This window comes from Salvelinus alpinus, chromosome 11 (assembly GCF_045679555.1).
Source record: "Salvelinus alpinus chromosome 11, SLU_Salpinus.1, whole genome shotgun sequence".
In the NCBI taxonomy this organism is placed as follows: Eukaryota; Metazoa; Chordata; class Actinopteri; order Salmoniformes; family Salmonidae; genus Salvelinus; species Salvelinus alpinus.
The window spans coordinates 31,128,856-31,147,404 of NC_092096.1; the positions used below are offsets into that span (position 1 = coordinate 31,128,856).

Here is an 18,549-nt window from a genome sequence, read left to right on the forward strand (position 1 = left end):
ACAGGGCTTTGTCCTCTACCCCAATTCAATGTCCCTGATTGATGATGTGAGCGGCGTTGGCGTGGACAGACTGCAAATTAAACAGACTTTGACAGAGAGGGGGGGGGGTGGGGGGGGGGGGGGGGATTGAGAACCTTCGCTAATGCAATTAGTATTCTAACTGGGGTTAAAGAGTTGTGTGTTCCCTATTCTCTCTGTGTGCGTTGGAGAGGGAGGGCGGAATTAATTCACTCCCCTCGCTCGTTATTAGCTAATGTCATTTCTCTGGGTTGATACCACTGGCAATACAGCATACCGTACTCAGCGCTCATTGTTCTTAACACATTAAAATATTGAGAGGAACAGAAAGAGAGATTGAATATTCTCTCTGAGGCGATTATAAACGGCAGGCTTCCTTAACAGTCCTGCAATCAGAGTGGATGGGGAGGAGTCATCGCAGACGCAACAATGTCAACACAAGTCGTGTCGTGTGTGTCCACTGGTCTTCATGGGGGAGAGTTTGGCCTAAACCAGGGGCGGGGCAAACTACGGGACGCGGGCCCATTCAATTATTTTGGGTAAAAAAAAACTCCAGGCCACACTTGAACTTTTAAAATTAGATAGAAAGTATTTTTTTAAATTCTGTGCGGCCCTCCGTTGAAATTTGGCCCCTTGAGCCAAAAAGATTGCCCACCCCTGGCCTAAACTAGATGTATGTCTGATAAATTGTATAGTGAAATCGCTTTGTTATGTGAAGATTATTATTCTGAAATATACTGTATATGCATTCATTATAGGTTTCAATCATCAATGAATGTCAGGTGCCGGGTAAGTGTAATAAAAGTCAGTGATGTCATTTCTGGCTACAGTCAATCACAGATAATATGAAACTCGCAATGTATAAAAATGTATATACCTTGAAGTAAAAGGTAAGTAGTAGAAAATGCAGTAGAAAATACAGAACAACTTGGCATTATCAAATACTACTGTTGACTAACAAACTATTAACTCTAATCAATAACGTTCAATGGCAGTAGTACAAAGTCTTTACCTCGGTTTTTGCACCGTCGTTCACGTCCATCATGTTGATGGCATTCTTGCCCTTGTCTTTGCCCTTCTTTTTGTTCTTCTTCTTGAATATCCACTTCTTGCAGATGCAGAAGCAGCAGGAGAGGACCAGGACCACGGCCACGAAGGCGATGGAGACGATGGCCCAATTTGGCACTGGAGAGGGACACACAGGGACACAGGTTAGACAACTATATAGTATCAACGATGGGGCCATACCTGGTTGAAGAAAACCACACCATTGCTCTCACTCTTCTTTTCTCAAACAACCAAAAGTGCCTCGTCGAGAATATGGCACCATTGTCTGTTTCAAACAAGGCACGAGCTGACCAGAAATGCCTGGTCACCATCTCCCTGCATCTAACGAATGACTCTGATGGCGGGACGTTGAGATTACTTGTTGAAGAGAGCGGCTGCAGCAGCAGCTGGGGTGAATGAGGACATAGAGAAAGACATAAGGATGTGGGACGGCAGGTCGCCTAGCGGTTAAGAACGTTGGGCCAGTAACCGTAAGGTCGCTGATTCGAATCCCGAGCCGCTAGGTGAAAAATCTGCTGATGTGCCCTTGAACAAGGCACTTCATCTTAATTGCTCCTGTAAGTCACTCTGAATAAGAGCGTCTGCTAAATGACTCAAATGTAAAGGTAATGTGCAGACGGAAGACTTTGATCAACAGTGGTGGGTGGCAGCGTCCCCGATCTGCAGTCTAGACATGGACTCCTAACGATTGTCCCGACGCTTCACTGAGCATCCTCGGCCAATTTAGTGGAAATAACAGAGGTTGGCATTTTCCACTTGCCATTTAAACAAAACATTTCTCTCTGACAACGGATACTTTCACACCAATCACGGGCACACAGGTCAGGGTGTAGAGGTAATTTGCAGGGCCTGTTGGAGAGTGAGTTACCAACTGTAGCGTGACCGTGTCGAGTCAGTGATTGCATGACCACTCATCATGTTCATGGGTTTTGACACTTCTCTCTCAAAGAGAGTTCCTATTCACACGTTTGTCTCAGATTCATCTCATACTAGCCAGTTTCTGAGAACTTTCTTTGAGAGTTTTTGTGAAGTCAATTTCTTAGCATTGCTCGTGGATGTGACCTACTCGGCAAAGGATACTTAAACAGCCATGGACCATTATGTTACTTTAATTGAGAATGTAATGACGTGTTTTTTTTTTCCTCCCCACTGTAGGCCCTATTTTAGATAAGGCTGAATGGACTTAACAGTCCAGCTGAAAGGTCCAGTCAGGGCTGTCACAGGCAGACAGGGAGCCACTCAGCACCGCAGCACGGTGATCACTCTAACCGCCTGCTGACAAACAGGGACGCCCATCTAAACAGCAGGAGTCAGGCAGTTCTCCCCGACAGAACGCACACACACACACACAGCCACCAGCTATGCACGGCACAAAAGTGGGTTGTTAAATGTATCAGAGGAATGGTAGAGTGGCCAGACGTGCTGTAAATAATGAGGACAGAAACACAGTGTCAGACTGCTCCATTCTGGAGGGATAATTACGGCTTCTGCTCACAAAACATCAAACACCTTGCAACCCACACCTCCTTTCAACAGAGAGGGCCACCAACAGCCCCATCAGCAAACAAAATATGTTTTCGTCAATATTTACCATGCACAAGATGGAGACCATATGGTAGATTCAGGCTGGTTTGATTTACTTTACCAACAAAGGATCTGATAATTAAACAGTTTTCCCACCTGTATAAATTCAAGCAAGCTATACTGAACAAAAATATAAAGACAACATGTAAAGTGTTGTTCCAGAGTTTCATGAGTTGAAATAAAAGATCCCAGAAATGTTCAATACCCACAAAAGCATATTTGTTTACATCCCTGTTATTGAGCATTCTCCTTTGCCAAGATAATCCATCCACCTGACAGGTGTGGCATATCAAGAAGCTGATTAAACAGCATGATCATTACACAGGTGCACCTTGTGCTGGGGACAATAAAAAGCAACTCCAAAATGTGCAGTTTTGTCAAACAAGTTTTGAGGGAGCGTGCAATTGGCATGCTGACTGCAGGAATGTCCACAAGAGCTGTTGCCAGAGAATTGAATATTCATTTCCCTACCATAAGCCGCCTCCAACGTCGTTTTAGGGAATTTCGCAGTATGTCCAACCGGCCTCACAACTGCAGACCATGTGTAACCACGCCAGCTCAGGACCTCCACATCTGGCTTCTTCACCTGGGGGATCGTCTGAGACCAGCCACCCAGACAGTTGATGAAACTGAGGAGTATTTCTGTCTGTAATAATGCCTTTTTGTGTGGAAAGACTCATTCTAATTGGCTGGGTCTAGCTCCCCAGTGGGTGGGCCTGGCTCCCAAGTGGGTGGGCCTATGCCCTCTCAGGTCCACCCATGGCTGTGCCCCTGCCCAGTCATGTGAAATCCATAGATTAGGGCCTAATTTATTTATTTAAATTGACTGATTTCCTTATATGAACTGTAACTCAGTAAAATTGCTGAAATTGTTGCATATTGCATTTATATTTTTGTTCAGTATAATTACAGAATAATTAGGACCATAGTAAAGATTACATGGTACATTTTCTCTCTGTACACTACTCAGAAACCTGTTGTGGTACTACTAACTCTATTCGTATGGAACACTGGGAGCCAAATTGGCTTCATTGTAAATCCAACGTTTGTCACCTTTCAGTGCTACTTTGAAGACTCTATATCTGCGGGCCACTAGAAAGAACCATCGCAGGAGAAATATATGACGGTCTATTCTCCCTGGGGCTTTGGCTCGCCAGCGCTTCACTGAATTTCCCTCACCGCCAGAGAGGAGGGAGGGGGAAAGAACAAAATCGATAAGCACTCTCCTTTAAAGAAAAACATTGAGTGATGCTCTAAAATAACTTTGGGATCTACAGCCTTGGCCTTGCCACAGTGGTGTGCTAATGGCAGTGACAATCTCCCTCGATCCACACCATTTTGAATTCGCTGTAGTCTCTCGAAAAACTGGTTTGCTGCTGCTCACAAAGTTGTTGAACGGTAAACAAGATAATATTTGAAAAATATGAAATATTGTTTTGAAATTTGTTTGTTATAATTGTTTTAGTGTTAAAACTATGTCACTTTGCGTCAGTATAGTAATTATCAATACCTATACCTCGCTATCCATCACTGACTCCATTTCCTCTTGCATCCTCGGTTGACCCTAAAGTCACAGGTTTAGGGCTGAGTTAAAACCTCTCCTCTGCTCCTTGGCCAAAGCAGGGGCAGCGGTCTGAGACTGATACCTTTGGGATACCACCATATGTTCCAGTGTTTGACTGGTCATTTTTTTCCACACAGCCTGGCAGACTATCTTTTAATGGAAGTGTCGGAGATGTGGCAGGATCCTATTTCAGGCCTGAAAGCTGGGATGGTAAGTCATATTCCCACTGAAGGAACTGCAAAGCTGTGACACTTTTTCAAATGGGAGGTCTGATAAAATAATTTCTAATATCAATGACACAGCAGGAGTGTAAATAAATGAACTGATATAACAGTGGAATTTGGCATTATTTCGACGAAGCAGACTGCACTGCAATTGGATTCCGTTGTGCATCATGAAATATAATGTTTTTAAATGGTACTGCCATCCTCTGTGGTTATTTACAATGTTTTGACATCAGCGGTACGTGACCGTTATAATGCACAGCCCACTGCTGTGAAATTCAATGCAATAACCCTGGCCTTGCTTATATACTTTATTCTGCATGTATCTAATACTGCAAGACACTTTTGTGGTGCTTAATTCAAATAACCTGAGTCCCCGAAAGCAATAAAAGCATTCCCTAATTAACTACATGGTGTGTCTATTCTCCCTTGAGACCGCGACGCCAGCGGGTGCACCGCACTTCAACTTTAAGCAGTAGTTATCTCTCGTTCCGCCACACACAACGGCGAACGGAAAACAATGGAGGCTCTGGATGATGAAATGCGTGTTCAGTGTTCACAGCTCCCGAGAAGAGGCGCAAATCACATTTCTGCCGCCGTAGTCAAAAACCATCCAGCGAGCGGCAGCCAATACGCCACACAATGAGACACCTCCTTGGCTTTCAGCTGTGAATATCAACGGCCAACTGATAAGTCTACCATCTTTTCTCCTCCGGATGCCTTCAAGGACACAGCAGGGCCCTTTGGCTCATTCGCTCCGAACCGGGACGCTCCAGCTGCGTTTATCTGGCGCTCCGAGTCCCCAGCTTTCTTATCAAACTCATGTTTTTTTTCTTCCAGACAGAATTGATCTGATAACCGTCTGGAATGGGGACCATTGAAATATGACAGCTGAGTTATCAGACAGGGTTTTTTAACAAAACCTTGCAGACTGCCAATGGCTATGGAACTCTTGACACACTGAACAATGCAAACAGGATGAGGGACTTTTGGTTCTAACACATCTTTTCAGACATACACTCTGGGATGAAGAAGAAAAGGTTACATTAACTGAAAGGTATTCCTCTCACAAAGTCCGCCATTTTACTGAACTTCATCTGTAAGAGATTATTGACTCTATTTAACAACAGCTTATTTAAAGGAATCGGTCATAACTTTAATTAAATAGCAGAAAACAAATAATTCAGTCGACATTCATTCCGGTTATGGAATATGGGGATATTGTCTGTATCGGTGGTTCTCAAACTTTTTATAGTCCCGTACCCCTTCAAACATTCAACCTCCCCTTCTAGCACCAGGATCAGCGCACTCTCAAATGTTATTTTTTGCCATCATTGTAAGCCTGCCACACACTATACGATACATTTATTAAACATAAGAGTGTGAGTTTTTGTCACAACCCGGCTCGTGGGAAGTGACAAAGAGCTCTTATAGGGCTAGGGAACAAATAATAATATTATAATAATCAATCTTTTTGCTCTTTATTTAGCCATCTTACATATAAAACTTTATATGTTCATCGAAAATTGTGCATAACTCACCACAGGTTAATGAGAAGGGTGTGCTTGAAAGGATGCACATAACCTTGCAATGTTGGGTTGTATTGGAGAGAGTCTCAGTCTTAAATCATTTCCCACACACAGTCTGTGCCTGTATTTAGTTTTCATACAAGTGAGGGCCGAGAATCCACTCTCACACAGGTACGTGGTTGCAAAGGGCATCAGTGTCTTAACAGCGCGATTTGCCAAGGCAGGATACTCTGAGCGCAGCCCAATCCAGAAATCTGGCAGTGGTTTCTGATTAAATTAAATTTTCACAGAACCGCTTGTTGCAATTTCGATGAGGCTCTTTTGATCAGATATCGGTAAGTGGACTGGAGGCAGGGCATGAAAGGGATAACGAATACAGTTCATACAATGATGGAAATACCTGTGTGTTGTCCTTGTTAATGCAGACAGAGAAGAGCTCCAACTTCTTAATCATAGCCTCAATTTTGTCCCTAAATATAGTTGCGGAGAGTCCCTGTAATCCTAGATTAAGATCATTCAGGCGAGAAAAAACATCACCCAGATAGGCCTGTCGTGTGAGAAACTCATGATCATGCAAGCGGTCAGACAAGTGAAAATGATGGTCAGTAAAGAAAACTTTAAGCTCGTCTTTCAATTCAAAAAAATGTGTCAATACTTTGCCCCTTGATAACCAGCGCACTTCTGTATGTTGTAAAAGCGCTACATGGTCGCTGCTCATATCATTGCATTGTGCAGAAAATACACGAGAGTTCAGGGGCTTTGCTTTAACAAAGTTAACCATTTTCACTGTAGTGACCAAAACGTCTTTCAAGCTGTCAGGCATTCCTTTGGCAGTAAGAGCCTCTCGGTGGATGCTGCAGTGTACCCAAGTGGTGTCGGGAGCAACTGCTTGCACGCGCGTTACCACTCCACTATGTCTCCCTGTCATGGCTTTTGCGTCAACAGTACAGATACCAACACATCTTGACCATCAAAGTCCATTTGATGTCACAAAGCTGTCCAGTACTTTAAAAATATCCTCTCCTGTTGTCCTGGTTTCCAGTGGTTTGCAGAAGAGGATGTCTTCCTTAATTGACCCCTCATAAACGTAACGTACATATACCAGGGGCTGTGTCAGGCCCGCCACATCTGTTGACTCATCCAGCTGTAACACATAGAATTCCCTGGCTTGTATGCGAAGCAGTAATTGTTTCAAAACATCTCCTGCCATCCCAGCTAGCACAGTGGATCTGGGCCGATTCCGGCTGAGAGTCGGGGCACTCGGCTGAGACTCAGACTCGGCTGATGTAATGTGGCCCGAGACTGGGCCGCCTTCGGCAGTATTACTTATGGCTAGGGTGTGGGGATTGAGCTCGGTCCAATTCCGGTGTCATCTGGCCCAAATGTATTACTTGGGGCTTGGGCCGATTAGGGCTACTCTCTGGCAGATGATTACACGGGCTGCTTTAAATAATTAACATTTCATTATTTATTTTCCATATTTTCTCATTGTTTCTATGATTAAAAATATACAATTAACATTTAAAGGAAATTCTTTAAGAATCCTGTGTAGTATTTTAGTATTTTCCTACTTTGTGCAAGGCAATTGATAAGCATTGAAAACTTTGTGGATGGAGCCTCTCCAGTGGCGCAGCGGTCTAAGACAGTGCGTCGCATTGCAAACTGCGTTACTACAGATGCTGGTTTGAGACCCATGCCGGCCGCACAATTGGCCCAGCGTCGTCCGAGTTAGGAGAGGGTTTGGCTGGCCGGGATGTCCTTGTCCCATCGCGCTGTAGTGACTCCTGTGGGGGGCCAGGCGCATGCATGCTGACACGGTCACCAGGTGTATGGTGTTTCCTCTGACACAAACAGTTTTTTTTTTGTGGATGGGTAAAATGTGTATGTTTAAAATGACAAAATCGGGTACTTTTGTATACATTTACTTAAATTTACACCGGGCCGCTTCTGGGGAGGATTCTGGTAAGATGCCGGCAAAATCGTCTGAATTCCGGTAGACGGAAATGGCCCGATGTACTTGGGCCGATTCTGGGCAATCATTCGTTTTGATTCCGGGCCGATTCAATCAGTTCTGGCCCCCTGGAAGAGGGCCGGTTCTGGGCTGATTCCTCATTGCTAGCTGGGATGTCACTGATGCGTCGTGAAAGAGTGTTGTTTGATGAAGTCTGTATAGTTTTTTTGGCATTATCCCCCAGCATTGTCCCAGCCATATCCGTGGCAGCAGGAAGTATTAAGTCCTCCACAATAGCATGGGGCTTCCTGTCCTAGCCACTCGGTAGCTCACCATATAAGAAGCTTCTAGCCCCTTCTTATTAATGGTATCTGTTGCTTTATACATGTCTTACTACTTGAACGTCGTTTTAATTCTCGCTCAAAAAACTCCCATGGCTTATTTTTCAAATTGCCATGTTTTGTTTCTAAACGTCTGCACAAGAGTGAAGGTTTCATCGAGTTGTGATATAGTACTTTTGCACATATAACACACTGCGGATGAGGAGAGACACAATTCCCAATATAAGTGAACACCAAATCAACGTAATTCTCATCATATTTGCACCTCTTCGATGGGTCAACGTCCCTGTCGGTTGTTCGGTGCTTTCCCAGATAAGGGGCCAGTAGCTCTTCGGCTGCATCAGATTCACAACTGTCGGTGTCCATGCTAGCTGGGCTAACAACAAATGTAGAATTACTGATAATAGCATTGGATGTGCTCGTGGACATTGTGACATTTGACATTGTGTTGTTATTATTTCGGTGAACACAAATTTTATTTTTGGCAGTGAAACGAGGCTACTCAGGCAAGAAAAAAACCTCACCCAAATATATAGCCCTGTTGGAAAATATAAATGGCCTGTTTATACTGTATTTAAAAAAAAAAAGTGAATCACATTTTTATTTGGCGTACCCTCGACGGCATTACGCGTACCCCTAGGGGTTTTGGAATACCTGGTCTATATGAATGCAGCTGTCACTGTATTTACGCCTTTAGATGCAGTTTATCATAGCGCACGAGGGTTTATTATCAAATCAAATTTTATTAGTCACATGACCTGAATACAAAACCTGTAGACCTTACAGTGAAATGCTTACTTACGAGCCCCTAATCAACAATGCAGTTTGAAAAAAAAATCTAAATACCAATAAGATTAAGAAATAAAAATAACAAGTAATTAAAGAGCAGCGGTAAAATAACAATAGCGAGACTATTCACAGGGGGGTACCGGTACAGAGTCAATGTGCGGGGGCACCGGTTAGTCGAGGTAATTGAGGTAATATGTACATGTAGGTAGAGTTATTAAAGTGACTATGCAACTGAGAGTAGCAGCGCTGTAAAAAAAGGGGGGGGGGGTCAATGCAAATAGTCTGGGTAGCCATTTGATTAGATGTTCAGGAGTCTTATGGCTTGGGGGTAGAAGCTGTCTAGAAGCCTCTTGGACCTAGACTTGGCGCTCCAGTACCGCTTTCCGTGCGGTAGCAGAGAGAACAGTCTATGACTCTTCTTTGACAATTTTTAGGGCCTACCTCTGACACCGCCTGGTATAAAGCCCCATCGATGAGAATGGGGGCGTGCTCGGTCCTCTTTTTCCTGTAGTCCACAATCATCTCCTTTGTCTTGATCACGTTGAGGGAGAGGTTGTTGTCCTGGCACCACATGGCCAGGTCTCTGACCTCCTCCCTATAGGCTGTCTCGTCATTGTCGGTGATCAGGCCTACCACTGTTGTGTCATCGGGCAAACTTAATGATAATGTTGGAGTCGTGCCTGGCCGTGCAGTCATGAGTGAACATGGAGTACAGGAGAGGACTGAGCATGCACCCCTGAGGGGCCCCTGTGTTGAGGATCAGCGTGGCGGATGTGTTGTTACCTAACCTTACCACTCGGGGAGCGGCCCGTCAAGAAGTATTATAGACGATTGGTTTAGTACACATCACTACATTTTGTAACTTCATTGTTAACTTCATTGTTACTTAAATGTTAACTTATAGACGTACGAGATACCAGACCTGGTCTTAGGGATGGCTAACTCTGGAGATCCCTACAATCTCCACTGAGTTACAGGTATGTACATCTGTTTTAGTTTTTTTCACCTTAGTGCCTCTTTAAAAGGCTGATTGAGGACCTTTTTGCTGAATAATGTTTGTTTTCTATGATTCTGTTTTGCTTTCAGTGTTTTGATATGAATATTCATGTAATATTGATGGGTATTTTTATTTTTTATTTTACCGTTATTTTACCAGGTAAGTTGACTGAGAACACGTTCTCATTTGCAGCAACGACCTGGGGAATAGTTACAGGGGAGAGGAGGGGGATGAATGAGCCAATTGTAAACTGGGGATTATTAGGTGACCATGATTGTTTGAGAGCCAGATTGGGAATTTAGCCAGGACACCGGGGTTAACACCCCTACTCTTACGATAAGTGCCATGGGATCTTTAATGACCTCAGAGAGTCATTATTGATGTGTATAGTGTATATTGATGGGTATTGTTCAAATCAAATTGTATTTGTCACATGAGCTGACAAGAGCAGGACTTTACCGTGAAACTCTTACTTATGAGCCCTTACTTACGAGCCCTAACCCAACAATGCATAGTTAAAAAGTAACATTGATGTACAGTATATAGTGTATATTATTGTGTATAGTGTACATTGATGTGCATTGATGTCTATTGAAGTGATGCTCAACTGAGAGACACAACCACTGTCAGTGTGGCAATAGTGCAGGATCAGTCAAATCGGTGAGACACAGAATAGGAATAATGGAAGCTAAAGGGCTCTATTTCATTGTCTAGTTTTGTAGCAGATTTCCATACTATCTGAATGGTACCGGCCACGGGGCAGAGGCAGTCTGAGGGAGTTGGAGCGGTTAGATTTTCCACAACGGGTGAGGTTGATGAGACGGGTGCATAGTAATCAGTCACGTGCGGTCTGCCTCGGGGCTTGGGGGGAGCTTCCTGCTTGTTATCACATTACCCATGGTCCTCTGAGGAGATACCTGCCTCCTTACATCTTTATATAGAGGATCCAATAGACTGGCAACAGTAGTGGGCAGGGGGGTGGGTGGTGTGTGATGATGTATCAGGGTAATAGGCATGGCAACACAAACTAATATATTATGACAGCACACTGTTGGTCAATTAATCTTGACATTACATGTTGTTATGCCAACAAGAGCAGCCCCCCAGGTCCTTGCCCTTTCCCACTGTGGGAACAACAACAATGACAGTGCAACAATAGCTGCAAATGGGGTAGGATGAATATGTAACAGAAAAAATAACTAGCTGCACAAACTGGTATTTGTGGTAAGATTTACAGTATGTAAAACTAATGAGGAAGAAAGTGATTGAGTTTCGAACCAGGCCTCTGATTCCCTTCTTTGAAATGCTACTCTGGGGGTGGGTGAGGTGGGAGGTAGCGTACTGGGCATGTCATTTTATTTGTTTGAATGCAAAATGGTCAAGCATCACACTTTTGATGAGGGGAGATCGCCCCCTGCGTTCCATGGAGCACCCTCCTGACATGGGCCCAGGTGTGCGGGGGGGCAAGCAGTTCGGTCCGAGGAGGGCTGTTCTTCCCTTCTGTAAGCTGCGAGCTCAAAGTTCTGGTACCCCAGCCCCATCCTACTGCCTCATGGCAGGCCTACTGGCTCAGTCCAAGGCCCGGGAGAGGACCGGGACTAGAGCCAGACAGAGAGAGACAGAGAAATTTGTCTTTGCTGATCTACCTCCAGTCTAATCCTCAGGGGTGCTGTCATTTCTGAGCAGAATCTAAATGAAATAAACTACTCAGTAATTATTGTAAATCATTTTTTGAAATGTTAGCTTTCAGTCACCTGTACATCTAATTTTCTTTTAAAATCCAAAACAGTCAATTTTGTAATGAGTATGAATAGCTTTTAGTGTAATACCCACAGAAACAGGTGTGGGAAAAAAACACAAATATTGACAGCCTTTGAAAATAAATGTTTTTAGAAATGTCATTTTTGATACGTTTGTCTGTGTTATTTAGAGTAATGGAGGCGAGTGTGGAGACAGCAGTTATGGATCAAAGCATTTCTAACACTGAGAGGTTCATTATTGTCACTGAAAACAAAAACCTTTTGGTGTTTAGAGGGAGTGCTGGAAAATTCATTACAGTGCCTCCCTCTGAGGCCACAAGGCCCTGAGCATGGTGTGGTACGGCCCAACACAAACAGATACAGCTGCAGCAGATACACCCCTCTGAGTGTGGCCATGAGCTTTATGTGGCGCTCGCTACGGCATGACATGACATTCTCCATACAAGCCAATAATATCAGTAGTCTGACAACAAACTTTTAGTGGTAAACTTGAAAGAGAGAAAAGTGCGACAGTCTGCATTAATCTCTACAAACATCCTGGGGGTGGCAATGCATGCTGGGATTGCGGATGGAACTACAGCAGGTAATGGAGGAAGTAATGCTTTTAATAACATCCTCTTTGTTGTAGGTACTCCTTGGTGGGAAATAGTTATGAGACAACGAATGAGAAATTATTCGATTTGATTTATTAGGATCCCCATTAGCCGACGCAAATAGCAACAGATAGTCTTACTGGGCACGTATCAAAAAAGACATTACAAACAAAAGACTATACGATTTCCATACACTACATGTTAATGTTTTGAAATGTATGTGTGTGTGCATCTATCAGTTACACATACATGTCAGTACTTACACACAAGTAGGTCACATGGGGGAGAGGCGTTGTGCCGTGTGGTGTTGCTTTATTTGTTTTTTTAAAACCAGGTTTGGTGGTTTAAAATACTTTTGAGAAGGGAAAATGTATGGAGGAAACACTGAAGATTTTTGTAGGGATGCAATTCAACTCCATTTGAAAAACAGCCACTTCTAGCAGCATCAGCCAACAGATGGGGCTGAAGAGGAGCTTCTGGCTTGGAGATTAATCCATGGATCTTTGTTAATGTCACAAGGCATTCCTCTGAGTTATACCAGAGATAAAGCAAGATGCCCAACTCTGACAACACCATGCATTCAGCTTTACCTCCAGGAGCCAAGTCTTATAGATAACAATCTATTTCTATGTAGAAAAATGTAGAAACATTTGCTATGGCAATGGATTAATTCTGTTTTATTAATTCTGCTGCCTTCTCCCCTTGAATATTCCTTATTAATGCCCTGTCCCCATCCTGGGAGTAGCTGTATTGATATTCCATGGCACAAACACGTCGGTGGGCATTTATCAGGCTGGCAGCACTCGGCGCGGAGCCGCTCGTTTTCTAGTTCTGACTGAGTGCTGGAGCAAAAACTGTAATTTAAACTCTACTATAATGGAGTGGCTTTTGGGGGGGCTGCTTGCAGATAGCATCTCTGTCTGAGGCGCACCCAACAACCCCTTATTTAGTCGTTGTCCACATCACACAATGTGATAATTAGGGAGAGAGGTGGTACATGGGTTGTTACAAAGCCTAATGGGCTGGTTGCCACCGTGTCATTGCCAAATACAGACAGTGAAATGAAGGAAAGACCGGGTGTTTTGGAAGGGTACCACAACTCCATTGTGAGAGTGCTGAGGCACCAGGTTAGCTGTGCTGGCTAGGATTGGGGGGTGTAGTTTAGTAGCTAGATGTGGCAGGTGGCGTATCTTCAAGACCTCTCACGGTGAAACAGTTCTGATATGAGGGAACATTACTCTGAAGCACAGGGGACATCAGAGTCTCCCCCTCCACAGTGTCTTCATTACGGCTTCCATATGCCCCTCAGTGGTGCTAATTTCATTAGAGCACCAAATGGCTCCAACACACTTCTATGAGGAGACCAGGAAGTGTTTGTCGCTTGTCATTTGTCAACCAATGAAAGTCTATCTCTGGTCTGGTGGGGTAAAGTCCAGGGCAGCACATACTGACCACAGACTACTGTCTAAAGCTTCTTCGGCTTTATTTCCCAAAGCAAATATGTTGTTGGTTTTAAATTAGCCAGACCAGACGCAGGAGAAATCTCTCGTCACTATCAGGCTCCCTGCGCTATGAATCTAGGACAGCATAATATGACAAGTGGCGTCATTCACGTTGGAGCTAAAGCAATAGAACCTCTCTTTTTCATGGGAGCCATTTCCTGACACGAGAATTACTTCCACATGAGCCGGTGGATATGTCTATATTTAGGACTTGGGGGGCTGAACGCAACAACTTCCACTGGATAAGTAGGTTGGGTTTGGGGTAAACAAAGGATTCTGCTGTCCCAAACTAACTGCTACTGTTCCACAGACATTACAGGCAAAGACAAGTGTCTCTTCCGGAATCACTGGGTGGAACATTTTTATATAGGAGTGATGGGTTGACAGTTGGTCAGGATTCCAATATGCTGTAGTCGTGTCTCCTGTCGGGGGAGGGTATTGATGGAGGGAAGAAACACAGGGTGCCCAGCAATACAGACAACCTTGGAGATTGAAAACGTGAATTTGCTTTGAGAAAACCAACAATTTTGGAAATTAGACATACTTTCCAAACAAAACTCTAAAATCAACGCTGTTTGTTTTCTTGTCACCTCAAATGCCAAATGGGTTTCTAAAAGTAGTCACGGTACTTCTGAGTAAGACCATTAGTCCCTATCCACAATCAGTGATAATGGCCACTTGTACTTTGTTGATTGCAATTAGTCTCTAAAGAACAGATCCAAGGGTGCTGTAAGGCATTTGTGAGATGTCTACAGGAAGTAGCTACTCAACCAATCACCACCCTGTCACCGGGCAGGTTAGGGGACACCAACCACTAACATGACTCACGTGGGATTTTGTTGAGCTCATTCATGAACTTGTCCTTGATCTTGGAGAAGTCCTCGCTGGATCCGGTGCCAGAGATGTCGGTAGCGTTGGCACCGACCGTGGAGGCAGTGGTGGACATAGGGGCCGCTGCCAGGGCTTCCCTTCGACTCTCAGCCATGGTGGTGGTGGGCAGCCAGGCAGAAGCTGGAGGAGAGATGGAGAAAGAATTGAGTTTAACACACCTAATTTAATATAGCTTCCACTGTACATAGAATAAATAGATACAGAGAGAGAGGCAGATCGAAGGTAGAGCGAGAGAGAAAGAGAGACAGGGAGACAGAGTGAGAAAGAAAGACAAAGCAAGAGAGAGTCAGGTAAGATTAGCTGGTTGTGACAGATGCCTTCCAGGGACAGTTTTCTCTGGCCCTGCTATAGACGAGTGAGTGGATGCTCCCTCTGTATGACTAGTTGCTGGCTCAGCATGAGTAAACACACCTTGAAACCACAATGATCCTGCAGGGTTCAACCAGCAGTCCCAGGCAGATGAAGCTGGCTTTCACACCACACAAAGTCTGTGTCCCAAATGTAGGGAATAGGGTTGCATTTGGGACATACACAAAGCCTCTAACACCTCCACTTTCTACTTTAAGTGTGAACTTTTATGCCGTTATCTATTCTAGTCATGCAACGGGCCCCCAGGCATGTGAATGGATTGAGAACAAATATAGTATTGCTAACCTTGATCCGATTGCCTTGTAGGTTTACTAAGTGTGTTTATGGGAGAAAACATATAATCAAATTTAGAGTGCAGCGTATTCACAGGATTAGATTGTTAGCTGTTGCTCACTCACTTTGCAGGCATTGACAAGCCTGTTAGCATGAGGCGGTGTTGTTCACTGACTTTGCAGGCATTGACAAGCCTGTTAGCATGAGGCGGTGTTGTTCACTCACTTTGCAGGCATTGACAAGCCTGTTAGCATGAGGTGATGTTGTTCACTCACTTTGCAGGCATTGACAAGCCTGTTAGCATGAGGCGATGTTGTTCACTCACTTTGCAGGCATTGACAAGCCTGTTAGCATGAGGCGGTATTGTTCACTCACTTTGCAGGCATTGACAACCCTGTTAGCATGAGGCGGTGTTGTTCACTGACTTTGCAGGCATTGACAAGCCTGTTAGCATGAGGTGATGTTGTTCACTCACTTTGCAGGCATTGACAAGCCTGTTAGCATGAGGCGGTGTTGCTCACTCACTTTGCAGGCATTAACAATCCTGTTAGCATGAGGTGGAGTTGTTCACACACTTTGGGTTTGCCTGCTGTTGTATGGGAACACGCTGTGAACGCACGAGAGGACTGGGTTCTCCAGCTGTGTTGTCAACACGTATTAAATGTCCCTGGCAGGTTTGAAAAATACATGCTTCGGGGTGTTGAACACAAATAAAAAATTAAAAAAATTGCATTTGTCACATGCGCCGAATACAACAGTGAAATGCTTACTTACAAGCCCTTAACCAACAATGCAGTTTTAAGAAAATACCTAAGAAGAAAAACACTATTTAAAGACCCGCAGTAAATAACAATAGCGGGGCTATATACAGGGGGTACCGGTGCAGAGTCAATGTGCGGGGGCACCGGTATCAAGGTAATTAAAGTAATATGTACATGATGTAGGTAGAGTTATTAAAGTGACTATGCATAGATAATAACAGAGAGTAAGAGCAGCGTGGTCCTGGATGGCAGGAAGCTTGGCCCTGGAGATGTACTGCGCCATACGCACTACCCTCTGTAGTGCCTTGCGGTCAGAGGCCGAGCAGTTGCCATACCATGCAGTAATGCAACCAGTCAGGATGCTCTCGATGGTGCAGCTGCAAAAACTTTTGAGGATCTGAGAACCCATGACAAATCTTTTCAGTTTCCTGAGGGGGAATAGGTTTTGTCATGCCCTCTTCACGACTGTCTTGGTGTGCTTGGACCATGTTAGTTTGTTGGGGATGTGGACGCCAAGGAATTTGAAGCTCTCAACCTGCTCCACTACAGCCCGTTGATGAGAATGGGGGCGTGCTCGGTCCTCCTTTTCCTGTAGTCCACGATAATCTCCTTTGTCTTGATCACGTTGAGGGAGAGGTTGTTGTCCTTGCACCACACGGTCAGGTCTCTGACCTCGTTGTCGGTGATCAGGCCTACCACTGTTGTGTCATCAGCAAACTTAATGATGGTGTTGGAGTCGTGCCTGGCAATGCAGTGATGAGTGAACAGGGAGTACAGGAGGGGACTGAGCACGCACCCCTGAGGGGCCCCCGTGTTGAGGATCAGCACTCTCCTCCCCAGTGGCTGATTTCTTTTGATTTTCCCATGATGTCAAGCAAAGAGGCACTGAGTTTGAAGGTAGGCCTTGAAATACATCCACAGGTACACCTCCAATTGACTCAAATGATGTCAATTAGCCTATCAGAAGCTTCTAAAGCCATTTTAAAGGCACAGTCAACTTAGTGTATGTAAACTTCTGAACCACTGGAATTGTGATACAGTGAATTATAAGTGAAATAATCTGTCTGTAAACAATTGTTGGAAAAATGACTAGTGTCATGCACAAAGTAGATGTCCTAACCGACTTGCCAAAACTATAGTTAGTTAATTAACAAGAAATTTGTGGAGTGGTTGAAAAACGAGTTTTAATGACTCCAACCTAAGTGTATGTAAACTTCCGACTTCAACTGTATAGGCTATTTTATAAAGGGTATACAATTGCATTGATGTGTTCTAACGCAGGTTCTAGCTTGGCGTGAAACCCCTCCCTGAAATCTTTGCTAATTTCTATGAATGAACACAGCAATGAGCGCTTCTGTGAGCCCTTTGAATCTCCCCTCTAGTTCAAAGTTCCGCCTACACCTTCATGTTCTCCCTGCCTTCTCTTGTCTCCCTTTGAAAGGCAGCATCGAGGTGAGTGTGGGGGCTGAGCCATGGAGAGGCACGACGGGCCACGACAGAGACACTTCAGTGCAGGCAGGGAGAGGACTTTCGGAATATAATGCCGCTCTCAGGAGAGAGTAGGGTATGTGGGAGGAGGCATCTTCTCTTCTATAGCAGATAGGATTGATCCCGTGGGAAGGGAATGGAGGGCATGTATTGTATTGTAGGCTTCAGGCGTAATGTTTTCATGTTCGTCCACGTCAAACTCCAATCCGAAGGGCCCTAATGCACACCTGCTAAAGTTTCCCGCTCTCCTAACAGGCGTGAGTGAGTCATAGGCTGAACAAAGGAGCTCCATCAAAGGGCTGTAATTACAAGAAACCCTGAGCAGAAAACAGCCACATTTAGGAGCACATTTGCATTGTGGGAACAAGAGAGACAATCTATCCACTTAGAGGCCCGATCAGGGTGGCGGGGCTGTCATTAAAGAGAACATCCGACACTTTGGAACATTAGGGAGATCTTTGTGACACGCCCTGATCTTTGGTGGCGCCCCCCTTTTGGGCCCCTGTGAAGAGTACAGACCCACCTACCAGGCGAATGACCCATATAGCCACTTTGTCCTCAGCACAAAGGACCTAGGCCTAGATGCTAAACTGAAGTGACAGAGTTGAAACAAGTAATTTATCTATTCGCTCTCAGTGCATTTTGTATTCATATGCCCAGTCACTGAAAGAGACGTAGCGGCTGATGTCGAGTATCAGAGACGTGATCAGATCATTTTGTTCCTCTGTTCTCTCTCAAGGTCAAAGCACCAAGTGATGGATGCTATTGGCTCTTTGCCTATAAACAGGCTCTTGGAGAATGAGTGGCTATAGGCTACATGATGTGGTCACTATGTAGTACAAGAGTT

The 18,549-nt window shown here is 44.5% G+C and overlaps 1 protein-coding gene across 5 annotated transcripts in view; it reads right to left on the reverse strand.

Moving 5' to 3' along the window:
- The window catches only part of LOC139533941 (synaptotagmin-1-like), a 214,524-nt gene that overhangs the window by 35,396 nt on the left and 160,579 nt on the right, over positions 1-18,549 (reverse strand). For all 5 annotated transcript variants that reach the window (XM_071332471.1, XM_071332469.1, XM_071332470.1 and 2 more), the window contains 2 exons: positions 14,749-14,931; positions 1,031-1,203 (listed from right to left, as the gene is read on the reverse strand). In XM_071332471.1, coding sequence (XP_071188572.1) covers positions 1,031-1,203; positions 14,749-14,905 — 330 coding nt within the window. In that variant the 5' untranslated portion in view covers positions 14,906-14,931. The remainder of the gene's footprint in view (positions 1-1,030; positions 1,204-14,748; positions 14,932-18,549) is intronic.